Raw genomic sequence first — 27,467 nt, 5'->3', positions numbered from 1 at the left:
TCAGCGGACGGCTGGGGAGGAAGGAAGCAGGAGGGAGGGGGAAGAACATCCTTGTCCCAGTACAGGTTCCCAGAGGGCTGGAAGGAGACAAGAAGAGGTCTCGGTGATGTGCAGGAGAAAGAACCAAGGCTGAGGAGGAGCCCCTGTCCTGTCTGGGGTCCCTCAGTACAGTCCACATCCCACCCTGCTGGGGGCCTGAACCAGGGAGCAGGACCGGCTGGCTTTGTCTGCTGCCACCTGGTGGAGACCGGGAGGCGTACAGCCCTCAGCAGGAGCAGACCCAGGCCTGACCCACAGGGCACAACGAATCCAACCACGACCTCCACTTTCCAAAGGTGATGGGTGTTTCCAACACTTGGAGTCAGTCAGCCTTTCTTCAGCTGCCTGCACACACTCCAAAAAGGCCAGGGGACAGTGCCCGGTTGGCCTGGCCCAGGAATGCCCTGCTGCAGCCCCTCTGTGCTTGACCCTTTCCACGACAGCAGCTCAGGCCCAGGCGGGGCTCTTGGGGGGAATTCAAGGGGGAGGGACTTGGGGGGCTCCCTCACCTACAGGGAGGACATGTGCAGGACATGCGGAGAGCAAGAACCGCCCCCCCAATGGATGGCCTCGCTGGGATGGCGAGCAGAGCCTGAGTCCAGAACACTGAGGCTGGTCCCAGGGTAACCCCCAGACTCAAAGATGGGGATCTCAGGTCTTCCGTCCTAACACAGATCCGGGGTCGGTGCGGCCTGGGTGGAGGGCAGGAGGCCATCAGCACCCGTGTCCGGAGAGTACAGGGCAGGGACGAGAGTCCCAGCGTGGACAGGGCGGGGCGGCTGCCAGGGCTGGGAGGCCATTCCTCTGCCCCTCCTCTGTCTGGTGCCTCCCGCCCAGTGCCTGGACTGGCCACGTGAGCCCCTGTGGCGATGATGACGATGGAGAGGAACAGCCGTGGCAGTGACGCTGGCAGAGCCGGTGATGTCCACCCCCCCGAATTCTCCCGTAAGTCTGGGAGCTGGAAGGGAAGGCTGAGTGACCGCTCCACTGCACTGCTGACCACAGGAAGGGAAGAAGGGGTCAGGCACTTTCGCTACCAAAACCAGGACAGCCCCAGGCGAACCGGGACAAGTCAGCTCCCTGCAGGCAGGACTCAAGGGGAGACAGGGAGCCAAAGGAACCCGGTGCCCGTCCGCCAGACGCCAGGGGCGGGGCTGTCCCCAAGCCGCCGCCTCGGGCAGGGTAAGGCACGGTGACCACGCTGGTCAACGAGTTCCGAGGTCACTGACAGCCCCTCATCTCCAACACGCAAAAAGCCTCAACATATGGCATTGGAGGTGCCAGAACTGCCCACCTCGTAATGAACTGGAGCACACGCGGTGCCAGACAGGAAGGACCTCGTAACGTAAAAAGCGCCGGGGACGCTGAGGCGTCGGGGGGAGGCTTCCCCGCGAATCCCTCTTCACTAGTGTCTCACGGGGAGCAAATGTGTGGCGGTAAAAACGGCATGGAAGCGCCTGCACCGACAAGGCTGTGCTTGCGGGGGCTGGAGGCGGCCCTCCCCAGCAGGACTGAGGTCTGCACGCAACAGCGTCCGCAGCGCCCCCCCCCCCCGTGGAGCGCGCACGGACGCTGGGCCGCTCACCTCCATCTCCGAGCTGTGCGCGTGCACCTTCTGCACCATGTCCTCGGCCTCGCGCATGCGGCGGGTCAGCTGGGGCGAGTACTCGGCCGGGGTCAGCTCACTGTCGTAGGACCCCAGGATGGCGCGCATGCCGTCCCGCTCCTGTGGCACAGAGGGCAAGAGGTCAGGCCCGCGCGGGCGAGTGGCGTGAGGGAGACAGGAGCAGCGTGGTGGGCTTGGGGTCAAGTTCGAGGGGCAGGCTGCCAGGTGGGGCCCCCTGGGTGGCTCCTTGAAGAGCTCGAGCTGGCCACTTAGCCCGACAGAGCCCACCAAGGCCGAGACGGGCCCTGGCTGCTCTGAAGCCACAGCCCAGCTTGGCCAGTGGCCGGTGAGCCTGGGGCCCATCCTCGAGCTGCACCGTCTGACCTGCGGGGGCCAGCAGAGGGCGGGGGCTGCCTCCATCAGGGTCGGCACCCCTCCCTCCCCGAGTCTGCAGTGTCCCCCAGCTGGGCAGAAGGTCTGGGCCAGTGCTCTGGGTCAGTGTGACCTCCTGAGTCCCGGCAAACAGACCAAGGGACACACCAGTGGGGTCCGCCGGCAAGTGGGTTGGAGTAACCCCGCTCCTGTGACTTCTGACCTGGCCTTTGACCCAGCAACACTCAGAGCGAGGGTCTAAGCAGAAGATTCGGTGGGTAAGGAGAGGTCCCTCTAAGCAGGGAGGCGGCAGGTGTCCAGCAGGGCCGAGGAGTCCTCCCAGAGCGCTCTGACAGGCCCCAGGACCCCCGCAGCACCAGCTCTGGCCTCGGCAAGCTCCTCCCCATCACACCCCCGAGCCCATGGGGTGCCAGAGGCCACGGTCCTGGGCGTCACCGTGCACCAGCCACGCCCGGCACCCCTCCTCCACGTAAAGATGCAGCTCAGGTTTCGTGGGACACACGGACCGCACAGCGCTGAGACCACCCCTTAGAGCCACACAGGAGTCCCCACCCAGTGGTACCCTACTGGAAACGATGGCCAACGGCACGAGCCCTGGGAGAGACGGGCGGCGCCTCCTGAGCCACACGGGAAGACCCCTTCCTGAGATGCTGGCGAAGGGAGAACAGCAGGGGAGGCCCTCAGAGACCGAGGCTGTCCCCAAGACCAGGAACGGAGCCACCCTGGCAGCCGGGGAAAGGAGGCTCCCCTCCCCCACTGTGGGTCTGGGACCATGGGCCAGTCTCTTCTGGATGCAGCCCCCAAGGGTGCAGGGAGGAGACCTCGCTCCTAGCAGGCTGCAGCACAAGCTGAGGGCTGGCACCTGCCCTCCTCCTGCCCCCATGTCTCCCGGCTGCGGCCGAGGAGGCCCACACAGGCTGCACAGTTAGACAAAATCAGGTCCCCTGCAGACAGCCAGGCTTAACGAGAGCGCGGCTTCTCAAACCTCCCATCTTGCGCATCTCCCGGGTCCTGTGAAACCTCCTTTCAGATTCAGCAGGTCTGGGGTGGGGCCTGAGAGTCTGCCTTTCTAACAGGCAACGTTGCTGGTGTGCGGGCCACACTGGGGAGCTCAGTGGCCTAGCCTGGGCCAGCACAGCCCAGGAAGCAAAGGTGGCTCCCACGAGACCACGTCCGGGTCCCAGCTCTGCTCCGGGCAACCCGAGGCCAGCGCTTTCGTCCACCTGAGCCTCCTCCCTGATCAGCGGGGTGGGTCATCAGCACACTGCACAGGCCGGCCGGGATGACTGATGCCCTCCTGGACCAAGCAGCCAGCCGCCGGCCTGTGAGCCACGAGGCTCACGTGGTGACAGCAGCCCTCTCATCCACACCGGCAAACAGACCTCCACGTTTGGACTCCAGGGCGCAGCCCCTCCCGCAGGCATGCCCGGCGCAGCAGCTGGAGAAGCTCGTGCAGCCTCGCTCTGCACCCCAGCCGGCGCCCCTCGCAGCCCACACACCCGCCAGGGCACCGCGTCCCGGGCGAGCCACAGGGCCAGCCACACCAGCAGCGACTCCGAGGCATGTTCTCGGACCCTCTGCCCCGTGCTCTCGGCCGCTGCTTCCGTGAACTGAGGCCCGACTGCCCGGGCAGAGACCTGCCCCAACTGCTGCTCCACCCCAAGCACCGCTGCTGCCCCGGCAGTCTGCCCAGGCCCCTCCTTCTCAGGTGAGACTGGTGAAGACTGGGGGCTCACAGGGTCCCCTCTTCTCCCGCAGGAGCCCATTGGCCCCCACCCGCCAAGTTCAGCGGTCTACTGCGCTCCCGGGCCTCTGGCTGGGCCATCGCCCCAGCACGGACCTCATCGTTAGTTGATGACAAAAAATTCAATAAGTGAGAAATTAAAGTTACAAATCCAACTGGAACTGGTCACACATCCGTGGAAAATTTGTTTCCAACAGGAAGGTTTATCGAGTGTCATAATTTTATTGAAATCCTGTATCTTCCCATTGACTTTTATGGTTTCGAGCTGGTTACACAGTTATTATTACCAGAGCATCGATGCCACGCAGGGGCCGGGGAGGAGCTTCCTTTCATAAACAAGCTGTAATTGTCACCTTTATTGACCAATAAATCTCCAAAATGCTGCCTCCCACTACGGTTCTCTTCTATTACGTCTCCAGGCTAGCAAAGAGGAAGATATAAAATTGAAAGTTTGCTGTTTGTACCTTCTAAGGAAATCGTTTTGCCATTTAGTCATGAAGCAGCAGAACTGGGCTGGTTTGATCTGATAACGACTTTTTAATGACAGATTCCACTTGTGGTGAAGGGCCCTTCGTTTTCACTTGAACAAGCGTGGGGACTAATCCCTGAACAAACAGGCACCCAGCCTGAGCTGAGGAGCTGCGCAGACGCCTCCAGGTACAGACAGGACGGGGCTCCCCTGGGTGCCTCTCCCTGGGGACACCACAGCCCCGTCTGTCCCGGCACACTTGCTTGCCACGTGATCAGCGCAACCCAAAGAGCGTGGTCACAGCATCGCGCAGGGAGGAATGGACTGAGGACGCGGGGGAGGGGGCAGTCATGGAAGTTGCCCTCGACCCCCAGGCCCAGCCTGCAGTGCCCAGCGGGGTGCGGGAGAGCGGAGGCCGCGACTGGCAGCAAAGGCAGCGGCCGTGACCCTGCTCCGACCCTGCCAGCCCCAGCTCCAGAGCTCCGGTCTGTGACTGACAGGCTGGCCCTGACAGCCCCACACTCCCTGACAGACGAAGCGTTTGGGGTGATACGTACCGACCCTCCTGTACACAGGCCTCAAGGACCAGATGGAGAAAGCACGGGGGGATGACCAGGCCTGGCTGGGCGGCAGAGGGTCTGCACACATCCTGCGGATGGCGCTCCTGGCGTCTACCCGGAGCTCGCGCCAATGCCCAACTCGGGGACAAGGCCGGGGCCGCTCCGCATAGGCAGCTCAAGAGCCCAGCCTTGCAATGCCTCTGGGCTGGCTCGGGAGGGTGCCAAGCGGACGCCAGGACACACAGCTCCAGACCCTCGCTACCCGTCACCGTCTTCCTGCCCCTCCTCCATGACCGGCTCAGAGCTCTGCAGGCTTGCGAGTGGGGACCAGGGCAGTACCAAGGCGATGTGGTCTCTGCAAGTTCTGGAATATTCCCAATAAGAACCCAGAATCTGAGGATGGCAGAGATGAACCCAACGCTTTCTTCTTTAATGTACATGAAGGGAGTGGAGAGCCTCAGTGGTGCTGAGAAGCGGTGGAGAAAGGAAGTCATATAGAGCTTGGAAGCCTCTCAGATCAAGTCCAGGCCACTGTTTCCTGGAAAGAAAACGGGGGCAGAGGTGCAAAGTCACTTGTCCAAGCCCCACAGGGAGGATGGGCACAGGCCAGCCAATAACCAGGCGGCAGCCAAACTCTACAGCCCCGGGCCCAGCCCGGCAGCCCGAGCGTGCACTCAGCAGGCGTCTGCAGGAGGGGGCGGGAGGTCCCGGTGGGCACTGAGAGTCCTGCCCGGGGGAAGGCTGGGCTAGGGAATGGGCGGGGGCAGAAGCGGGGCGTGCAGGTGGACGCAAGCTGGGGGATACAGAGGAGATGGGTACGGAGTCTGAGCAAGGACCCCTCCCTCTAACCTGTCAGCGGATGCTGCCAATTCCGTCCACAGGAACGCGTTTCCGCCCCCCTCCCCCGCCAGCAGCTTGCTACCTGGGTGGGGCTGGTGAGGAACGCAGGTTCCGGGGGCCCACCCGGCCCTGCGGCTCCCTGGGGACGGATTCCCGAAGTGCCAAGACGCTGAGCCTGCCCTCACCTCAGGCCTCTGCTTTGCTGGCCCCTCAGTCTGGAGATTTCTCCCCAGGACACGTCTGGCCCTCTCGCCCTTCAGGCCCGTCCCCGCCGGCCACGCGGCCTAGCGCACCTCACCACGCACAGCTCTGCTCACCGCCATCACCGTCCGTCTTTCCTTCTACAACTCAAGCCCCAGGTCTCCCAGGCCTGGCCAGCTCTAGGCTGAAGGGGAAACCAGTGACGGGTGGGGGGGGGGGGGAGGGGGGAATCCTCTCTTGAAAGGCTACGGCTTATTAGCAGGGAGGCAAGACCCTCTGCCCACGTGGTTTCATTCAGATCAGCCCCCTCTGCAGGCAGAGGAAAGGGTCCTACGACTCCGGAATCCGACAGCTCTGGGTGGACAGGCAAAGCCGTGGACACTGAGAACAATGTTCTGGGGGCACGAGGAGGATGCGAAAATCCAGGCAGGCGGGAGAATGAGTCGGAGAGGCAAGAACACGCAGAGGCGGAGCTCTAAGAACGCACGTGCACGCACGTGCACACGCACGTGTGAGATAAACCTTCACAGGCCAAGCCCCCCAACTTCCTGCTCACCTGAAGGGAGCAGGCAGAGAGCGTTTCTCAATGCTTCTGTCTCTAATGGCCCCTAAGGCCACCAGCAGAAGAGCCCCGCTGGCGTGCGGGGCCTCCCGGGAGTGCTGGGAGCAACAAGCTGCCCAGAACCCTGCTACCCTGGAAAGCTCCCGCCTGCCTCCCCTCCTTCATCCTCCTCTCACTGCCCTGGGCGAGAGCGGGCTCAGCGGGCAGGGGGCGTGGGGGTAGGGCAAGGGGGGCAGGGGTGAGATGCAGGCCTCAGGACGGCCCAAGGACCAGGCCCGCAGCTCCTGGGCGCTGGAGAGGGTGCGTAGACAGTGAGGGGGCCACGGCAGACCCCGGGGGCCCCGGGGGGGGCCGCAGACGCAGAGGCCCCGGACGCTTTAGGAAGCGTCTGGGCTTCCCGGTGGGCACCTCTGCGGAAGGGCGCTCCACCCGGCATGGCCTCGTGGGAGGGAGCAGCGGTGGTGATGACCACCGTGAACCCCAGCTGGTCCTCCACGTGCGGCTGAGCTTCGCCGCGCAGCCCCCAACATGCTGACGGGCACCCAGGGGTGGAGAAACACGCACGCGCCCCACGCAGAGGCTGAAGAAGCACGTGCGGGCGGAAGCACACACCGCTGCGACACAGGACGGGCCTGCCCCCGCCGGGTGTGTGCGAGGTGCTGCCTGACGCAGGCCCATCAGAGCTGTAAGCCCGGGCCTTGGGGTGGGAGCGGGCAGGGGAGAGAAGGGCTGTGGGCCCTGAGGACGAGGATGCTGACCACAGCCCCCAGGGCCTGCGGTGAGGAGGGCCACGGCCCAGGGCAGGCACGGGGCCCAAGGAGGACGCCCAGGCGACAGCTCAGACCCTGAAGGAAGCTGGCACCCCAAGGGAGCGCCAGTGAGGGAGGAGGAGGGGGCATGAGTCGAGGGCCCAGGAAGGCGCGAGCACCCCGGCCGGCTGGGCCCCAACCCTGGGTCACGAAGACCAGCTGTGTGGCCTCGGGCCTGTGAAACGAAAAGCACAGGAGCCCCCCGGGGTGGCCGAGGCCCCAGCAGAGCGCCGGGCACGCGGGGCGTTGGCACATCTGGCGCCCGCCAGGGCTGCAAGGGCAGCGGCAGCGGTGCGGTCACTGCTGCTCCCACCCCCACTTCATCTAGTTCTTCTCTGGCGCCCAGGGCAGACAGCGTGCAGGACACGGCGAGGCCGGCCCCTCCCGAGGCCCACCGCGCCCCGGCTTCGGAAGCCCCCCACCCGGCGAGGCAGGCATTGCCCGGGGATTCTCGAGCCCACTCCTCGGGGGCGGAAACCACATCGGAGACGAGGTCCTGCCGATCCCAGTGTGCGAGCCCAGAGGCCGGGGCTGTGGCGCCCACAGCGTCAGGGGCCCCACTTCCGGGCCCTCCTGGTGGTGGGGGGGCATACCTGTGTGTTTTCACCGTCACAAGCCCACCTCCCGGCCAGAGCTGCTGCCCAGTTCACCCTCCTGGCCGACCGCTCAGCCCTCCGCCCACCTGCAGGGCTCCACGGGGACCCTTCCAACCCAGCCCTTCTGCCACCACGAGCCCTCAACGAGTCTAGCACCCCTACCCGACCCCACTCATCCCACAACACCGTCGTGTTTTAATAAGCAAATGAAATTCATGACCCTAAACAGCTACAGAGTCCCGTTCCAATGGCCTCTCCACTCACACGGGGTCACCAAAAGAAACAGTGGATGGAGGCAGAAACGTGGAACTGCTGCGCGGGAGGCTGCGCAGGAGGCTGCGCGGGAGGGTGGAAGCTGGCCTCCGCGAGCTGCGTTGCTGGGCCCAATCCTGGCCGCTTGCTTCCCAAACGAGTGGGCAGTGCAGAGGTGGGCTGTGCCTCCACCTCCTGGGGTCCCCTGAGAGCCGTGATGAGCACCGAGGGGTCCCAGTGTCAGGTGTGTCTGGGTTGGACAAACCCAGGCTCAAATCCTGACTCCACCACAAACCAGCTGTGCAACCCCGGGCAGGCGACTTAACCTCTCTGAACTTGCCCTTCTCACGCAAAATGGGGGCATGACCACCCGAGGGAGGGGCTGAAAGATGAACAAAGATTACTTGATAAACACGAAACAGTGCCTGCGGAGAGAAGGGCTAGGGACGGCCTCGTACAGCCGTGAGGACCACAGGAGGAGGGAGGACGGGCCCACGGCTGGTACCTCCACCTCCCAATGCCCGCCTCTCTCCTCCCTCCCCCCTCATCCCGCCCCAGGCTCACTGGCCCAAACACGTCAGCTTTTCCTTCCGCCAAGTGATGGTCTCAGTACCCTTGAGCCCAGGCAGGTGTGGCAGCTCGCTCACAGGCACAGCACTGTACAGGCCACAAGCCGTCACGTGTGTCATCCCGTGTGCTTTTCAAAACTGCATCGGGCAGGGCTCCCAGCCTGGGGTCGCCAGGAGCCGGTGCCGGCGACCAGCTCTGGGACGAGACAGCCGGTGCGGCTATGGTTTCCTCACGCCTGCCCCTCTGAGCGGCTGGAAGGCGAAACCACAAGAGCTGAAGCCCACGGGCAAGGCCAGCGGCCACTGGTCTGAGACCCCAGCACACCCTGGTGCTCCTACCACACGGCAACCCGTGGGGACCAGGCCCCAGGACCTGGGGGCCTCCCCCCTAGCCTCCCACTCCTGTTAACACGACCAGACTGCTCACAGCACGGGGCTGGCACAGCGGAGCAAAGGGATCCAAGGGCATCGAGCCCACAGGGGACGCTCCCCACCAACCCAGGGCAGCTCTGTGCTCGGGAGCGGGTGCCCCTCCCGCCCACACTGCCTGGGCACCAGCCGACGGGGCTCCCGTGGGAAGGAGGCCACCCCCAGGGGCTGCGGAGGCGAAGGAACCGACGCGACTTCAACTCCATCTAAAGACAACAAGAGGCAGGAGAGGCGGCCACCCTCTGAGGCTACGGACACCAGCAAACGGGGCGCTCAAACCACCTGACATGTTCTGGAAAACCCACAGCACTCGAGAAGGATGAAATTCACTTTCTCGCTCTGTGTTCACTGACGTGGAAGCAATTCCGGAAGAAAAGAAGGGACCCCGCGAAGGAGGGGAGCTGCAAGGGCAGCTCGGAAGAGAAGAACCACAGCCTGGCTGGGCAGCCTCCTGGAGGCCGGACGACCAAGAGCCCAGCGGGCTGCACCCCGCCCATTCCCCTCCCCAGGGACGGCTGACGGCGATCCACCCACGGCCCCGCCCCGCCCTGCGGCTACCCCTCCACTCTCACGCCTCTGGTCGCAGCCCCTAATCCTGCCGCCCTCTCCAGGACACCTCTGCTCATGGCGCAGCCCCCTGCAAGGAGGCCTGAAGGGCCTCCACTGCCGCCTCTTGACCCTGGCTGGTTCTGGGGACCCGGGCCCCACCTCTGCAGCCCCACAGGTCAAGTCAAGGACACGATGCCCGGGGACACTGGCATTTCTGCCCCAACACTGGACCAGGACATGGCCTGTAATTTCCCCGACAGGTGCTCTGAACGTCAGGTTATCAGGAGAGAAGAGGTTGAAGAAAGGAGAAAGGACGTGGGAAAAGGCGCCACGTCCAGAAGACCGTGAGCTGCACGCAGCCCGCACACTGGCAGGGCCGAGGGCTGGCACTCGAGATGCTTCTCCTCCGTCTGCCTCCACCTGCACCCTTCCCACCCCGATGCCGCGGGATGAGCCGGACCCAAAGCCCCTGCACTACAGACACGAGCCCCTGCCCGAGACCCTGAGTGGGGCAGGGACCTGGGCTGCCAGGACTCCCTGGGCCACCTCCGCCTGGGCCTTCGCCTCCCTGCGCTGGGAGACGTGAACTCTAGCCGACGGCTGCAGGTTCGCAGGGTCAGAGGCCCTGCTTCCTCGGGTGCTGCCCAGCGCCGACAGGACAGCGGCCAGAGGCGACGTGCCACACCAGAGCATATCATATCATATTCAAACTTCAGAAAGTCAAGGACAGAGAAATCCAAAAGATGCCAGAAACCATGCAAGGGAAAATTATAAGTGTTGAAAGAAAAAACCCACCATCCTAGAATTCTGTATCTAGTGAAATTACCCTTCAAGAGTAAAAAATAAAGATTTTCTCAGACCAAAAAAAAAAAACAAAGAGAGAGGGGGGTTTGTTGCTGGTGCACCTGCCCTAAAAAATACTAAAAGGCTTTCTTGAGAGAGAAGCAAAATGACAGAGGCCAGAAAGTCAGATCTACATAAAGAAAGGAAGAGATTCAGAGAAGGAATAATTGAAGGTAAAACAGAATCTTTTACTTTTCTTAGTCATAACTGATCTAATGGATAACCGCTCAAAGCAACAGCAGCAATGATGCATTGGGTGCCTGCAGCATCTGCGTGCGTGCAACGAAGGACAGCGCTACTATACAGGACACGAGGGAGGACTTGGGAAGACGGTCATAAGGTGACTGCACTAAACTGTCAAATGGTACAGTGTGATTTCAAAGTGCACTTACTTTGAAATGTGTATTTCAAACTCCAGGGCAGTCATTAAAAAGAATTATTTAGGAAGTATAATTCATGAGCTAAGAGAGAAGAACTGAAATCATATAAAATGCTCAGTTAACACCAAACAAGGCAGATCAAGAGGGGAAGATAAAAAAGAAACAATGAACAAGTGTCCAAATAGAAAAGAGCAACAGACCCCAGAGATACTGAACAAGAGACACCAGCTATGACATCACGTGTGAATGATCTAAACACGCCAATTAAAAGATACTGTCACAACGGTTTAAGAAACAACATCCCATTATGTTGTCTATAAAATACCCACATTAAATATAAAAACGCAGATAGACTTAAAAGTTAAGGGATAAAAATATGCCATGCTAACCTCAATCAAAAGAAAGAAGGCGGCAGTCCTTAGTAATCTCAGGCACAGCAGACTTCAGGACAAAGAAAGCTATCAGGGATAAAGAGGGGCGTTACACAAGGACAAAGGGGTCAATACTCCCAGGAAGACATAATGCTTAACACACATGTGCCTAACAACAGGGGGTCAAATTACATGAGGCAAAACTGACAGAACTGCAAGGAGAAAGAGGTGTATCCACCTGGCATAGCTGGAGACCTCCACACCCCTCTATCAGTAACTGACAGATCCAGCAGTCAGGAAATCAGGGAGGACACAGCTGAACCAAACAGCACCATCAATCAACTAACTGGGTCTGACACTGATAAAATATTTCATCCAACAACAGCAAGATACACATTGTTCTCAAGTCACACGAACATTCACCAAGATAGACCACATTCTAGGACACAAAACACATCTCAACACATTTCAAAGAACACAGATCAAGCAAGGTAAGCTCTCGGAGCATATTGGAATTAAACCAGAAACTGGTAACAGAAACATGGCTAGACAGTCCCGAAACAGGTGGAGATTAAACAACACTTCTAAATAACACACAAATCAAAGAAGAAGTCTTAAGAGAAATTTAACAATATTTTTAACAGAATGAAAATGAAAATACAACTTATCAAGATTTGTGGGATGTAGGAAAAGCAGCACTTAGAGGGAAATTTATAGCCTTAAATTCATATTTAGAAAAGAAAATCTAAAATCAATCATCTAAGCTTCCATCTTAGGAAACTTAAAAGAAGAGCAATATAAACCTTAAGCAAGCAGAAGAAAATCATAATAAAAATAAGAACAAAAACATCAATGAAACTGGAAACAGGAAATCAACTGAGAAAACAAACAAAACCAAACACATGTTCTTTGAAAAGGTAGCAAAAATGATAAACCTCTAAGCAGGCTGACCAAGAAAAAAAGAGAGAAGACACAAATTCCTAGTATCAGAAATGAGAGGGGGGTTATCACTATTAGTCCCATGGATGTAAAAAAGAATACAGCAGCATTATCAACAATGCTATACCCAGAAATTTTAAAACTTAGATGAAGTGGACCAATACCTTGAAAGACGCAAACTATCAAAATTCACAAGAGGAGAAATAGAAAATCTGAGTAGGCCTGTGTCTATGAAAGAAATCAAATTAATACTTAATAACCTTCCTAAAAAGAAAGCACCAGACCCATATGGTTTCCCTGGTGAATTCTACCAAATGTTTAAGCAAGAAATTGCTTAAACTCTTCCAGAAAACGGAAGCAGTCATACATACATTTCTGCGTATGATACTGTAATGGCGGACACGTGACGCCATGCATTTGTCAAAACCCGAAGAACTCTACGATACAAAGAGTAAACCTTAATGTAACTGATGGACTTTAATTAATGATAATGTATCGATATTGGTTCATTAACTGTGACCTTTATACCACACTAATGCAGGATGTTAATATTAGGCAAAACTGTGGGGTGGGGGAAATAAGATGGGAGCTCTATACCATCTTCTTGGTTTTTCCATAAACTCTTCCAAAAGCAAAGTTTACTAATTAAAAAATATTCTATAATATGGACATCAACATAACCCTCTGCGCCCCCCCTCCCCCCCAAAAAAACAAGCAACAAGCAAAAAAACAATAAAAGGAACTGGAGTCGAGGGAGAACAAATCAGCTGCTCGAGTCAGATGACAGCACATTTCTGAAAAGAGTCTATGGAAGTCAAAGGACAGTGGAAGGAACCCTCAAAGGGTGCAGGTGGAAGGCTGCCAACCTAGAACTCTACACTCAGCAAAAAAAAATCCTCCAAAAATAAGTTTAGTAAATACATTTTCAAGCCAAGAAAAACTAAGACAATTCCTCAGCACACATCACACCAAGGGAAGTACTAGAGGGTATCAGTACAGACAGAAGAAAAATGATCTCATGGACGTTTATGCAGGTGGTAACAAATATGTATAAAAGCAAAGTCACAATGGAAACTGATAAATATTTTGAACTAAATAAGAAAAATACAGTATATCAACACTAAATTATGCATCTAAATTTACCGCCTTAAATGCATACATGAGAAGAGAAGGTTAAAACCAATCATCTGCATATACAACTCAAAAAGTCAGAACAAGAAAAACAAATTAAACCAAAGAAAGGTAATAATAAGTATAAAAATAGAAATTAATGAAATAGAATACATACAGTATAGAATCAATAAACCAAAACTTGGCTCATTCAAGTGATTAATTGAACCCTTGATGAGACAGATCAAGAGAGAGATTAAATAACCAAATAATGAGACTGAAAAAGACATAACCACAGACCATTAAAAATATTTTAAAATCTAACAAGATATACTAAACTTCACACGAATTTAAAACTTTAGATAAAATGATAAAATAGGGCTTCGCCGGTGGCGCAGTGGTTGAGAGTCCGCCTGCTGATTCAGGGGACACGGGTTCGTGCCCTGGTCCGGGAAGATCCCACGTGCCGTGAAGTGGCTGGGCCCGTGAGCCATGGCTGCTGAGCCTGCGTGTCCGGAGCCTGTGCTCCGCAAAGGGAGAGGCCACAACAGTGAGAGGCCCGCGTATAGCAAAAAAAAATAAAAATTAAAAAAAATAAAATAGACAATCTTTTAAAAAACAAAGCTTAGGGCTTCCCTGGTGGCACAGTGGTTAAGAATCTGCCTGCCAATGCAGGGGACATGGGTTCGATCCCTGGCCTGGGAAGATCCCACATGCCGTGGAACAACGAAGCCCGTGCACCACAACTACTGAGCCTGCACTCTAGAGCCCGTGAGCCACAACTACTGAGCCCACGTGCCACAACTACTGAAGCCCGTGCACCTGGAGCCCGTGCTCTGCAACAAGAGAAGCCACAACAACGAGAAGCCTGCGCACCGCAACGAAGAGTAGCCCCTGCTCGCCGCAACTAGAGAAAGCCCATGCACAGCAACAAAGACCCAACACAGGCAAAAATAAAAAATAAATAAATTTATTAAAAAACCCACAAAGCTTATCATAACTGAATCAAGAAGAAAAAGAAAATCTGAATAGTTTCAAAGTCTTTAAAAGAAAAGAAAGCCCCAATATAGAATCTTCCCAACACAAAAACTCCAGGTCTAGATGCCTTTATCGGTGAATTCTACCAAACTTTTAAGGAAGAAATACCACCAATCTTACACAAATTATTACAAAGAAGGGAAAAGAGAATTTCCTAACTCATTTTATAAAGTCAGAACAACCATGACACCAAAACCTGACAAGGACTTTATAAGAAATAAAAATTGTCAAGATCTCTCATAAACACAGATGCAAAAATCCCTGAACTGCTTATTAGCAAACCAAATAAAGCATTACTTACAAGGGATAATCCAGACAAGTCTGTTTATTCCTGGAATGCAGTTTGCTTTAACATTTGGAAATCAATTAATTAAATTCTCCAAATTAACAGAATAAAAAAGAAAATCATGATCATCTCAATATATGCAGTAAAAGCAGGTCATTAAAATTCAACAGCTATTCATGATTAAAACAATAAAACGAAAAAACCCTCACAGCCAATGAGGAACGGAAGGGACACTCTTTGATCTGATAGATTCCCGCACGACAGTCATCATCTGTGACAGTGGAGGACTGAAAAGGAAGCAAAGCTATTGACACTTCTGTTTAAAACAGTACTGGGGAATCTAAGTCGTAGAATAAGGCAAGAAAAGACATAACGGTATGAAGATCAGAAAGAACTGAAAAACTATTATTAGTAGCTGACACAACTGTGAACACAGAAAATCCATTAAAACTTGCAAATAAATTATTAAAATAAGTAAACTTAGTAATGTTGCTGGATCAAAGTCAAAATTCAAAGTTCAATTACATTTGTACATGCCAGCAAAAAGAGTTAGAAAAAGAAATCCTGGCAAAGATGCCATTTATAATATCATCATTAAAAAAAAAAACCCTATGAGATAAGATGTCTACCTAGAAAACTTTAAAAACATTACTGAGAGAAATTAATGACCTAAAAACGTGGAAGCAAATAAAGACGTTCATGGATCTGAAAACTTAACGTTACAGAGATGCTATTTGATCACCGCACTCCCAGTAAAGTCTCGGCAGGTTTACTGGCGGAAACTGACACTTGACAGGAAAATGCAGAGGGTGGTGATCAGCCCCGGCAGTCGGATGACAAGGGCGGGGGCGGCCTCCCTATCAGAGAGCGAGGCTCAGTAACTACGGCAGTGTGGTTCCAGCGAAGGGAGAGAGAAGCCCAACACTGAGTGCAGAGACGGCCCGATGCACAGAGGCACACTTAGTCTCATGCAGGCAGCGCTCAGGAGCAGCAGGAAAGGGCCATCTTTTCAATAAATGGTGTCGAGTCAACGGAACGTCCATATGGGGAGAAAACGAAGCTTGCCAAACACAATAAACCTTCGTGCTGTGAAGTTAAGCGTGAAGCAGCAAAACGTTAAAGAAAATGTTATTATAAGACACATCAGTGTCTTGGGGCAAGCAAAGCTTTCTTAAACAGCGAATACACAAAAACTAATAACCATAAAGGAACTTTCCCGTGGACAGAGTAGGTCTCATTAAAATCAAGAACTCAGAGTGAAAAGCTGGGAGAAAATATTTGCAGAACAAACACTGGACAAAAGGCTAGGACCCAGAATATACAAAGAATTCTTACAAATCAGGGAGGAAAAGGCAGAAGCAAAGAAGGGGCAGTGAACTTGAAAGGGGCTTCACCGAAGCAGATCTCCAAGTGGCCGGTGAACATGTGAAGAGGGGTCCCACCTCACCCATACCCTGGGAGGTCGCTGACCCTCCCCGGAGAGGCAGGACTTATAGGAACCACCATGCAAAGCGTGAGCAAGGCTTTGAAGCCAACAGGAATGCCCGTGCCCTGCCAGCAAGTGTGTAACCGTCACAGCCACCTTGGCGAACTGACACAAACTGCACAGGTGAACACACAATGGACCCTCCCAGGGGTGCAGAGACAGAGCTCATGCGTGTGCACGTGACCCAAAGACGAATGAAAGAACTGTGCCCAGCAGCACTATTCCGAGCGACAGAAACGAGCACAGAAGATCACACGCTGCACGATTCCACGTACAGAAAGTTCAAAGCCCGGTGAAACCATCTTCCGCAGGAACGTTACACACTGATAAAAAGTTGACAAAAGTGAGTGTTAAAAAAAAGATATTCTGTAGTTTCAGAAGCACGGCTATAGCTGTACAGTCACACTTACAGTAAACAGCTTCTCGGAAAAAACATTCTGCCTGAAGACCAGCTCCCTCTCCCACCCCTGCCGAGAGCAGGAAGGACCCACGGGGAGGCCGAAGGAGTCACACACCGGGCGGGCAGCGTGGCAGCAGAGCGCGGCCACAGGTGACCCGGACTTCCAGCAGATGCCAGGGAGCCACGTCAGTAGTGAAGAGGACCAGGAGGGGAAGACAGCGGGGTGGTCCCAGGGAGACCTGAATGTCACACAGGTGGCCTGGAACAGAAGGGAGCCGCCTGGAGAGAAGAGATTAGCGCGGGAGTTGTGATTATAATGCAGAGAGAGGGGACGGAGCAGGGACAGACCGAAACCTCCATGGAGGAGAAGCAGGGCTGACCCCCAGGCCACACTGAGCTGGGGGAGAAGGCTGTCGTTTCTCACCCAAAGTGCCCAGTTCCTCCTCCCGAGAAAACTGAGCTCCTGAGGCCTGAGGTCTTCCAGACAGTGTTTGCCCTAGAATTCTCCTGGGGGCGCAACAGGAGCCAGTGACCCCAATCCTGACCCTCCAGGCCAGCGAGGCCAGGAGAGAGGGTCCAGAAACAGCAGGGCAGAGGGAGGCAGCCCGTCAGCGCGGCCCTACCTGGCCCCTGCACAGCAGAGGCTACGCACCGAGGCCAGTGCACAAGAGGCAGCCGGGAGATGTGGTCCAAACCCAGGGTGGAGGAAAAGGGGCTCTTGCGACAAAAGTCCTCAAAGTAGTCAAAGCTCAGGAACTCCCGTACATCGGGTATAAAAAGGCCAGTTCAGTGGATGATGAGTGAGTTAGAGGGTAATTTTAACAGAATGCAATTCTATTAACTTCCTGGAGAAACCTGAATAAAGTGTCCCCGAACACGGGTCTTGCTTGGCTTCTTCCTAAGGAGCGACGGCTCATTTGCAGCCACTTCTCGTGCCAATGAGACCCCGACGAACAGGCTTCTCCAGGACAGTCTTGGGCGACGGTTCTGGAGGAGCCAGAGCTTCCACAAAAGGCAGCGTAATCCCTTTAAAAGTGGTGAAAACTATTAACCTGTGCTCGATGAAAATGCTCCCAGAACAAATCAGACATCGCCCTGGTCACAGCAAACTGAGGACATGAGAAGTTCTTCCCTAGTGAGCTGGTTCGCTGTAATAAACCCTGATTGTCACGTCCTCACCGCTCTGCTCACGGGTCAGCAGGAACAAGCAGGCCCTGCACCGTGTAAACGGCCACGACCTGGGCTCTCAGTGGCTGCTCCCCAAGCCCGCCTGCTCAACACGGGATGACAGCGCGTGTCGTCCCCCCCGCCCCCCGCTCCTCTCCACGTGTCACTCCCTGTGTCTGTCAGCCTTCTGCAATGGTCTTATCGTTTACGGAGCTCTGGTCTGCCCAGGCCATCAGATGCAGAGCAGGTCCATGGAGGAGAGGGCTGGCCAATCCGAAAGGCAGCTCCTGTGCCCAGGGTTCCGCTTGCGTCCACCCCGGAGGCACCTACCAAGTCAAGTCCTGCCCTGCCGGCCCCCGCACAGGGAAGGGCCGAGGTCCTGTCTCACTGCCCCGCACTCCACGCACCGGGCACAGCCATCTGAGGTCTGAGTCACTGTCAGGGCCTCCCCCCACCCCCCAACTGCCTACACCAGCCCGCGGAGGGTGGAAGAGACGAGCTGCAGCTCATCTGTGTTTCTCTGTATTTCTCACCAGCAGCCGTGTTCCTGCAACTTCAACCTCCTGATAAAAAGCTCTACAACACCTATTGTAGGCAGGAGTGGGAACCAATTGAGATTTCCCTGAGCAGTTTTACTGAGATTTCACACGGCTCTACTACAAATTCCATCTCATTTACGTTCACTGTATGATGTGTCCCCAGCATCGCCGTGACCCAGCACTGAGCTTCCTACAGCAGGGCCTCACCCGGACGTGCCGACAGCTTGGGCCCCGCCTTCGGGAGCCAGCGCTCCAGGCAGACTGAAACACCTCATCGCGTGAATCGAAGCCCCGCACAGCCCTGGGCTCCAGCACCTGCTGCTCGTGGGCAGCCATCCCGTCTCCGCCGCTCACCAAACTCCGAGTCCCAGGGGCACCGGCAAGGCCCAAACAGCTCTCGCTAAATTAAAAGCAAGAGCTTCCTCAACGTGAAGGTCAAGCGCCAGACCGCGGTTGCTGCCCCAGCCCCACGGGCAGCTACCCAGAGCTCAGGGACCAGCTCCCTCTGCCAGGTCGCCCTCAGAGCGCGGCTCTGCTGACAGGCCCGGAATTCCAGACCAGGGCTCAGAGCACAAGCACGAACCCACGGGGCAGCGTCCTCAACGAGGCCTCGCGTCCCAGGTGGAAACTCGAGCCAGCGTCACTCTGGATTCAAGTCCAGGGTGGTGGAGGCCCAGCCAGCGTCAGGCGAGTCTGTGAGATGCCAGTCGAGTGAAGAGACTGTCCTGTTCTCCAAGAACTCAGCCTGGGGGGCGACACGGTGGAGACAGGGGGCGGGGCCTCGGCAGGGGCGGGACGTGAACAGGGCCGAGGAGGAGAGCGCCCAGGGCTGCATGGGGTGGGGGGAGCGGCACGGACAGGGCAGTGTCTCCTCTGTAGAGGACATCCGACAGGGTTAACTCATTCCCGGGCACGTGTGCACAGGCCCGATGCCCCAGTGCGCCCGGGCCCCTAAGGGCAAGAGCAGTGTCGCGGGTCCGCACCTCCACACAGCTCATCCAAGTGCTCCCGCGCGTCTGGGTCTCCGCATACCTGCTGATGCCACTGCAAGACACAGAGCACCAAAGAGCTCACGCCCCAGCCCAGTCTTTTCACTCGCTCATTCAACAAAGGCCATCAGCTACCGACCTTGCCCCAGGCCCCGTGCCAGCCTCCCGGCCACTGCATCCATCCGCCAGGGCACCAGGCGGGAGCCTCCCCGTTGAGGTCAGATCACCCAGACCGCAGGCCTCAGCTCGGCTGCCTGTGCGGGCCGTAAGGGATCAAGCCTCTCTGAGCCTCATTTTCTCAACCATGAAGGAGACGAAGTCTTGTATCCCAGGTTACTTGGGGGACGAAATAAGATCATTTATGGAAACCCCACAACATCAGTGTTTAATTTCAGCTGCTGACTGCTGTTATTAGTCCCACCTCCTTGGAATGCTGCCCCCCATACCAGAAACCAAAACAAACAGCTGGCTCTTCGGACTCAATCCCCCCCTCAGATTAAGTACGGCTGCCCGGAGGGCGCCCTCCCCTCCTCCCGGGACGCTGGTGGCAGGAAGGCCGAGCTCTCCTTGGAGGCCCGCTTCCTCTCTTCCGGGGCTGCTCTCTGCCGCTCGGACTGGGTCATTGCTATTGCTGCATCTCCAAGCGGCTGATTCTTTCCTCTGTTCCCTCCACTCTCCCACTGACTCATCCGTGACGTTTTTATTCCAGTTACTGTGTCTCCAATTCTTCCGTAAAGCGCCCCATCTCCCAGCGCTCTGGCTGCGCAGGGGCAGCTGGCTTTGCTGTCTGCACCTTTGGCAGTCCTGGCTGCCGACCTCTCCAGCTCCGCGTCTGGGACAAGAGGAAACAGCAAAGGCCGAGAACTCATCACGCGTTGCTCCTTGGGTCCCGAGGTCCCCAGCCTCCACCCTTCTGAGTCTTCTATGTTTGTTTTATAAACAATATCCAGGGTTTTAGTTGTACTTAGCAAAAGCAATGGGAAAAACTGAGTCTACTCCATCTTCCTGGAAACAGAAGTCTTAGTTGTTCTTTAAAGTCACTCACTCAGCAGGTAATGGGCACCGCGGAGGTGCTGGGCGCCTCAGCAGACGGCACCCGAAGTGGCGCAGTTTAGGAACAACAGGCGTCCAGCGCTGCTCCTGGCTCACAGGTGACACTCAGCACGTGCAGAACTAAACCAGGTGAGGAAGGGCGTTGAAGGCATCTGATTCAGGTCACTAAACCCCCTCTGCCCAAGGAAGGCAGGACTGCAGCACAAGGGTATTACTTCCAAGTTGCAAAGTCACCAACTATCACCAATGTGGCCCACAGGGGGCGGGGGGGAGGCTGAAGGAGAAGATCACTCTGGTGCCCACCCTCCCAGGCCCACCTGCCACCAAAGCTCCCCGTGTGGATCCAGTTCTGTTCCAGCGAGGCCTGCACACCCAGAGGTCAGGAAGAGCCCCTGGCAAGGTTGCCGGGCGCTGTCTCTATTGCCCAGAGAAAAAGACCCCCCGCCGCACACACACCTAACATCCACTGCAGGTGAACTACATCCCGTGATGGCATCAACGCGCTTCATTTATCCCACAAACACTTAGCAAGTCCCTCTGTCTGCAGTCTGCCTTTTCTTCTTCCGAACAGTGGTATTGGGACTTCCCTGGCGGTCCCAGTGGTTAAGACTCCACGCTTCCACTGCAGGGGGGAACGGGTTCGATATCTGGTCAGGGAACTAAGATCCTGCGTGCCGTGCGGTGCAGCCAAGGAAAACCCCCAAACAACCAAAAACACAGTGGTATTAACAGGCAGAGGATACGGCCACCAGCTGACCCCTGAGCCGAAGGTTACCTTTACCAAGAAGACGGGCTTCCAGGGGATACGGCCCTGTACTTACAAAGTTTGGTCTCTACGCTTTGCATTCTTTTTATTTATAAAATTGCTTATGCAAAGGTATTACCACGCATAACGTATTCAATTATGCAGTGTAAGATGTAGCCTTAACGGAGAAAACTCAAGTCAACCACATAGACCCTTCAGGAAATACTGAAAAAAAAAAAAAAAAAAGACTATGTCACTGAGTTCCAAGTGTGTCTGAATGCGCACGCCTCTCCCAGTCCACAGGGACACAATATAAATATATAAACTAGCGCGCATCTCACTTCCCGCTGTCTTCTTGCACAGTCTGCCTGGAGCTGACACCCTTCTCATCCTCAGTGGCAGGGCCTGCATTAGCATGTAAATAGCTGGCAGATACAGGAAATGAAAGCAGGAAGAGCTCTTTAATTAACTTTAATCCTCTGAAAATCCAGGCAGCAGTCTGCTCTGACAGTTCTCCCAGGTCCTCCTCAGAAGGCGGTCCAGCCAGAGGGCCAGTCTGGGAAAGGGACACTTGGGTACCTGGCCCACAAACGGCTGTGCCATGACTGTCACCTGCAACCTGGGGACGGTCCGCGGAGCGAAGCCTGGGCGGACACCCAGGGCCCTGCCAGCTGGGGAGGGGTGTGGGGGCGGCGCTGGTTGGGCTCCCATCCCCGGTCCCAGCCGACCCTGGCGACAACCCTGCAGGTCTCCCTGCCTTTTCCTTAAAGGGCAGGGCGGGCCAGGGTGGGCCGGGGTGGGGGGGGGTGGGGGGGTGGGGGGGTGGGGTGGGGGGGGGTGGGGGGGATCAGCACCGCCCCAGGCCTCCTGCCAGGCCCCAGGGAGCTCTGGGGTGGGCACATCTGACTCATTCCTGCTTTGAACCAGTGAGGAAAAGGCCAAGGGGGACCTGTCACTGGAAGACACCGCATACCTCCTTCTGCAGCTGGCGGCTGGTGGCTTTGGGGCCGAGCAAGGGCTTGGGCACAGCCGGGTGGCCAGCACACCTCTCTGAGAGCGCGGGCCCACGGGGCAGTCGCTGCCCACAGTCTGGCAGGGGGTGGAAGGAGGACGTGTCCAAAGCCAGACAGATGGGCCGAACAGGGAGGGCCAGTGGGGACAGGCCCGAAGTGACACAAACCGCAGCATCATGGCAGTGCTCACAGAGCAGGGACCGCGACCACAGGCACCGTTCCAGGGGTGCCACCACCACCCCGTTTTCTCCAACGGTGAGAGCGAGCCGTAGACCGACTAAGACCGCAGCCAGGACACACGAGGCAGTGACCGCGGCACCCATCCGAACGCACACACTCTGGCCCCAGGCACCACGGTCCAGGTTTGGCCCCATGGGGACGAGGTGGCCAAGAGAAGCCACCTGCGCCTGTGCTGGAAGGAGGGAGAGTGCCACAAACACACTGGAAATGGTATTTTCAAAACACAAGACGAGATCCCAAAAGAGACGGGCGCACATACTGAGGTGTTAGTCCCAAAGATCGTGAATACGGTGCAGCAGCAGAGATGGCCTGGAGGTCCCAGGCACAGGCCAACCCACCAGGCGACCTGGACAAGGTTCTTCTCGGCTCCCGGCTGCAACGGTCCTGCCTGTGCTGCGGCGGGAGGCCACCTCCCCCCGCCCCGCTCAAGCTCACTGGACTCCCTCAGAATGAAAAGGGGCGAGGCAGGCACGAAGTCGCCTGCTCCAGTGAAACGGGAGGACGCGTGGAAAGGAGGCCGCCACGCCCGTCTCCGTGTAAAGGGCAGGCACGGCGCTGAGAGGGGATGAGAAAAGCAGGGCGGGCGCCGCGCTGGGCCTGCACTTGCCGAGGGGAGGCACGCACCCCAGGCCGCGCGGCTGGTAGCCAAAACTGGAACTCAAGGCCTCTGACTGCGCCCGCGCATCAAGGTCTCCCGCGCAGAGGAGCGTAAGCAGGGGGCACACCGCCCCTCCGCAGCCCCCGCCCTCTGCGCGGCTGGCCGGGCATGGAGCTCGGTCCCGAGGCTGGATCTGGGAGGGACAGGCCCTGTCTGCCCACCCGCAGGCCATGGAGTCAAGGTTGCAGGCGGCCCCCGCAGAGCGCGGTGTTCCCGATGGGCGGTGCCATGAGACGGCTCTGTGGCCCAGTCGCTCCACGCTCCCCAGGAAAGCCCCACGGAAGCCAGGTGCACAGCCCCCCGCCGCCAACGCTCTCCTCGTACGTGCATCTCACGAGCAGCCCAGAGCTCCTTCAGGGGCTCTCAGGTGGCTCAGTGAGGCCGGCTTTCCGGGAATAAATCATGCTTCTGTAACTAGCAACGTTTCTTTAACCGGAGGTTAATAAAGGTCACCGGCGAAGGCTAACCAGCGGGTCTGATCTTAGAGACGTTCATAAAGCTGTGGAGAAGGTCCTTTAGGGCAGCTTCTCATCAGAGCCCCGGGGAAGCCCAGAGAAGAGCCCGGCACTGACCGGGATGTGCAGGCCCAGGGCAGAGGTGAGGTCTAGCGGAATCCCTCGGGGGATGCGGAGGGAGAGGGGGAGGGAAGGGGCTCCATCCCCAGCCACACGCCACTCAGAGGCCGTCCTGGGCCTCACGCTCTCAGCTCGGGGAGCATGTGACGGACACAGAGCAGTGAGTGCACACGGTGCTCTGGGAGTCCCCAGAGGAGGCCAAACCACCGGCCGCCCCTCACCCCAAGCGCCCCCCACCCCAAGCACGTAGTCCTCAGAGCCTCCCCAGCGGCACAGGGAGGGGCTGGGAGCGAGCAGGCTTCTCTCCCTCCAGCCGGGCCCCCAGCCCTGGCTGTTCGCTATGCCAGGCCCCCGCCCTAGAATCGGGGTCTCTGAACACCGCTGGGGGGTGCAGGGACAGGCCGCGTCCCCTGAAATCCCCGCCTGCTGACCCCTCCCGACCGGAGGCTGGCTCCCGCCTCCTCACCACGTTTACCTGCTGGTCCCAGCTGCACAGCCCCACCTGGCCAGCACCCTCCCACCTCCCCCCAGCGGCCTCTGCAAACCCAGGGCCCGCCTCCTGCTCTTCCTCAGAGGCGCCACGCACCCACCCTCAGCGGGACACTGGAGGACGCTAAGGAGGGAAACCTTGAAACACAGCGAAGCTTGCTTGAAACTCCTAGTCCAGAAGAAGTCAACGAACCTGGGAAGGGGCAAGGCCAGCAACGGCCCAATTCCCTCATGCTTTGCAGAAAGCAGGCCTTGAACACGGAGAGCGCCCCACACAGGCTGGAGGACCGCCTGCCAGAGCTGACAGCCCCTCATGGGCCTCCACCTTCAACGCCTGCCTCGCGCTCGACTCTGACCCGATACGGAATGTTGTCTCGGTCAGCTAAGGAGCAGGTATCAGTCACCCGCGACCAAGGAGCCGACATCCAGCCCCAGGCCAGAGAAGGCGGGACCCCTCTGGACCCCACTGTCACCCCCAAACCCCACAAGTGCACAGATGACAGGGCAGGACTGGCCCGGTGCTGCCTGGGAAGCCAGGTATCTACTGGGCACAAGGCATCGACGCCCGCGCTACCCAACGCTACCCCCGTGCACCCACTTTACGGCTGGAGACCGGGAGCCTCAGCCATGCTGGGGAGTGGGCCGCCGGGGAGAAGGTCCACGAGCCACCACAGACCCTCAAGGGCACCCGCCGGGCTTCCTTACCGCGCCCCAGCCTGCCGCCAACCCCCTTCCCAAGCCCCAGGTCCCGCAAGTGAACGTTATTGCCACCTGTCCCCATTCTCCAGACACAGCGCAGTGCTGGAAATGACCGACAGCAAAGCAAGCACCACAATTCTGGAAAGGGACCCAAGGATGCGTCCCGCTCCGCCACAGCCGTGGCGCCCAGTACAGGGCACACACCCACTTGTTCCAGTCGCCCTGAACCGTGCTGTCTACCCGCGGCCGCGAGGAACCCCATGGAGCTAATTCTGGAAGAATGTCCTCCCCTCCTCCTCGGCGTTTTATGAGGGGCAGTCTGGGCCTTTATGGGCAAAATTAACCAAAAGAACATTGGCTCCAAAGCACACGCCCTGCATTTGACTGTTTTCCGTTGGATGATGGATGTTGTCTAATACCTTCCAGGCTGGGCACACCTGGGTCTGTAAATACAGATCCCATTTCGTGGCGGTTTAATGACCATCACAGTGGCCAGGGCTGGTCCTCGTCTGCTGGGCCTCGTGGTCCAGGAGGTCTCGAGGGAAGAGTAGCCTAACTGCGCTAAACAACCAGCTTTCCAGAATGAAAACACACACACTCACATGCGCACTCGCACCCACGCACCACTCATGCAGACCCGTGTGTCCACGCCCACGCACCCACACATGCAGACAGGCACATGCTCCCAGACACCCCGACCAGACATGAGGGGACGGTGACAGGACGGGGGGTGGGGCTCAGGGCAGAGTCAGACACGCCTGCCTGGCCTCGACCTGCCCTCCTGGGCACACTCCTCAACCTTCCCCAGCTAGGCCTCCTCTTCCGTAAGGAGGGAGTCTGCAGACCCCAGCTTGCGGCATTTTCACCGCGACTTTTAAACAGGATTCTTAGAAAACGTTAATGAAGATAAGGTAATGTGAGGACGACTTACTGAAGGCCTGCTTGTCCCAGGCCCCACACCAGGTAAGGACAGAGTTTACTGGGAAACAAACGCGACAGATGAGGATAGGTGCGGCCCTGCACAGCCAGTGGTGGGCGATGGGCGGGTGGGCCAGCTCTGCTGTGTGTCCCGGAGGTGCAGGCGTTCCAACACTGGGAGGGGCTGGGAGGCGCCGGCCTGCAGGAGGTAGACCCCAGCTGCAGAAGCGGCTGAGCACGGTGGGGGTGGGTCGGAAGCATCCCAGACCATCGTTGGCGCCCGGCCCACCTGCACCACGCCTGCCCCCTCCCAGGCGGCCTGCCCCGCTGCCCCCTTCCGGTGCCCACCCCACCTACAGCCACATGCACCTCCCAGTCTAGGCCAGGCCTAGTGCTGTGTTCACTGTGGTCTCTGTCTGTTTCTCAATCACTGGACACGTGTGAAACTGTGCTACCATTTTCATCGGGTTCTTCCCTCCTTTGTACCGTCACCGATGAAGTTCTTGAGCAATTTTGTGTAGCAGGGTAAGTTTTAGGAACACACGTGTCACGTTATAGCAGAATCGACTGTAAATGTTTGTTCAACTACCACATTTTTGTGAATATTAGTTTATACTTTAAAAATACTTTCAAAGTATCAGCTCCCAGAGTCAATCTCTGGGTCGGTTCTGTAGGGCGGCTGGGGGAGGGCACAGCGGGCTCCTTCCCCAGGACAGGAAGAGAAGGTTGAGAGAGGTGAGGGGTCTGGCTGCGAGAGACAGAGGTACAGAGCGACAGAGTTTAGGCTCCAACTGTTTTCTGAGTTGCAGCCCCAGGCTCTTCTTTCCCCCCAGAACAGAGAATCTAGAGCGAGTCTGCCCCAAGAATGCCACCTCCCCAGACCAGGTGCACAGGGAGGGCCACGCTGGCCTTTGGATACCAATACACCTAGGGCAGCTACAGGTCCCTCAAGAAAAGAGGTGGAGAAAAACAGGCATCCAGGGAGGAAGAGGAGAGGGGAGCAGCCCAGGGGGCCATGGGCTCCTGGGGAAGAACAGCTGCCCTGCACCCCGGCACAGGAAGTCAGGCCAGACGGGGGGTGCCGGGCACTGCCCAGCGTGGGTGGCGGGGAAACGTCAAACACACGAGTCGCACCCCCCTCACTGAACACCCCCTGTGCTGTCACCTCCGAGGCCGCTACAGCTCCCGGCTGAGCTGAGCAGCCAGGAACCATCCCCACGTCAGGGGTGAACCTCAGGGAGAGCTGGGGGAGGCCTGGCTTCCTGGCCGATAGAGGCAGCCTGGGGTGGGGGGACGATGGAGCCAATGATGCGGAAGGCCCAGGGCCCCAGACCGAAGACGTGGGACCTGCCCCCAGGGTGTGAGTGCGGGGTCCCTCCAGGATCCCTAATCTGGGCAGTGAAACCAAGGACAGGGCAACAGGGGTGGAGGTCAGGCCCGCCAGGCCATGCCTCCCCAGGCCAAGGGCAGACAGGCCTGAGCCAGAACAGCCAAGCGAGGCCGTGGCACCTCTAACACTGAAATAATCACCAGGAGTGGCCTGGAGACAATTCAAACGCCACCAGCAAGACGCTGTGGCTATTTTTAGCAGCAACACTCAAGAGACTGCCTGGCGGGGAACCATGTCTTTGAGCGTGACCATCAATTTTCACCTGCAGCCAACTTCCTTTCCTCTCAGGATGAAGGTTATTCAAAGATTTGGATTTCTTCGAAATTGAGTTAAAAAGAGAAGAGTTCTCCACGACCACAAGGGGGATTTAAAGTGTACAGAAGGACACTTGCGGCCAATGCAGCCTCGTCCTCCCAGGGCTCCCAAACCCTCCTGGCTCGGCAGGGGGCCCCAGGCCTGCGCGCAGGCGTCCTTAGTGAGTAGAGGCCCCTCCCCGGGCCCGGCAGGCCTCCGTCTCCCGC

General features: G+C 57.3%; 1 protein-coding gene across 3 annotated transcripts in view; it reads right to left on the bottom strand.

Moving 5' to 3' along the window:
- The window catches only part of MAD1L1 (mitotic arrest deficient 1 like 1), a 315,793-nt gene that overhangs the window by 128,546 nt on the left and 159,780 nt on the right, over positions 1-27,467 (bottom strand). Inside the window, exons 1-2 of one of the 3 annotated variants that reach the window (XM_060032550.1) lie at positions 18,385-18,558; positions 1,625-1,765 (exon numbers count right to left, since the gene is read on the bottom strand). The exons of 1 other annotated variant lie outside the window; for it this stretch is intronic. In XM_060032550.1, the coding sequence (XP_059888533.1) occupies positions 1,625-1,765; positions 18,385-18,513 (270 nt within the window). In that variant the 5' untranslated portion in view covers positions 18,514-18,558. Of the gene's footprint in view, positions 1-1,624; positions 1,766-18,384; positions 18,559-27,467 lie in introns of those variants that run through there. One more of the 3 variants, XM_060032547.1, reaches the window with a different exon arrangement.

The sequence above is a fragment of the Delphinus delphis genome, chromosome 15 (genome assembly GCF_949987515.2).
Source record: "Delphinus delphis chromosome 15, mDelDel1.2, whole genome shotgun sequence".
NCBI lineage: Eukaryota > Metazoa > Chordata > Mammalia > Artiodactyla > Delphinidae > Delphinus > Delphinus delphis.
The sequence above is the reverse complement of the archived record's forward strand: the minus strand, read 5'-3'. Positions and strand labels throughout refer to the sequence as shown.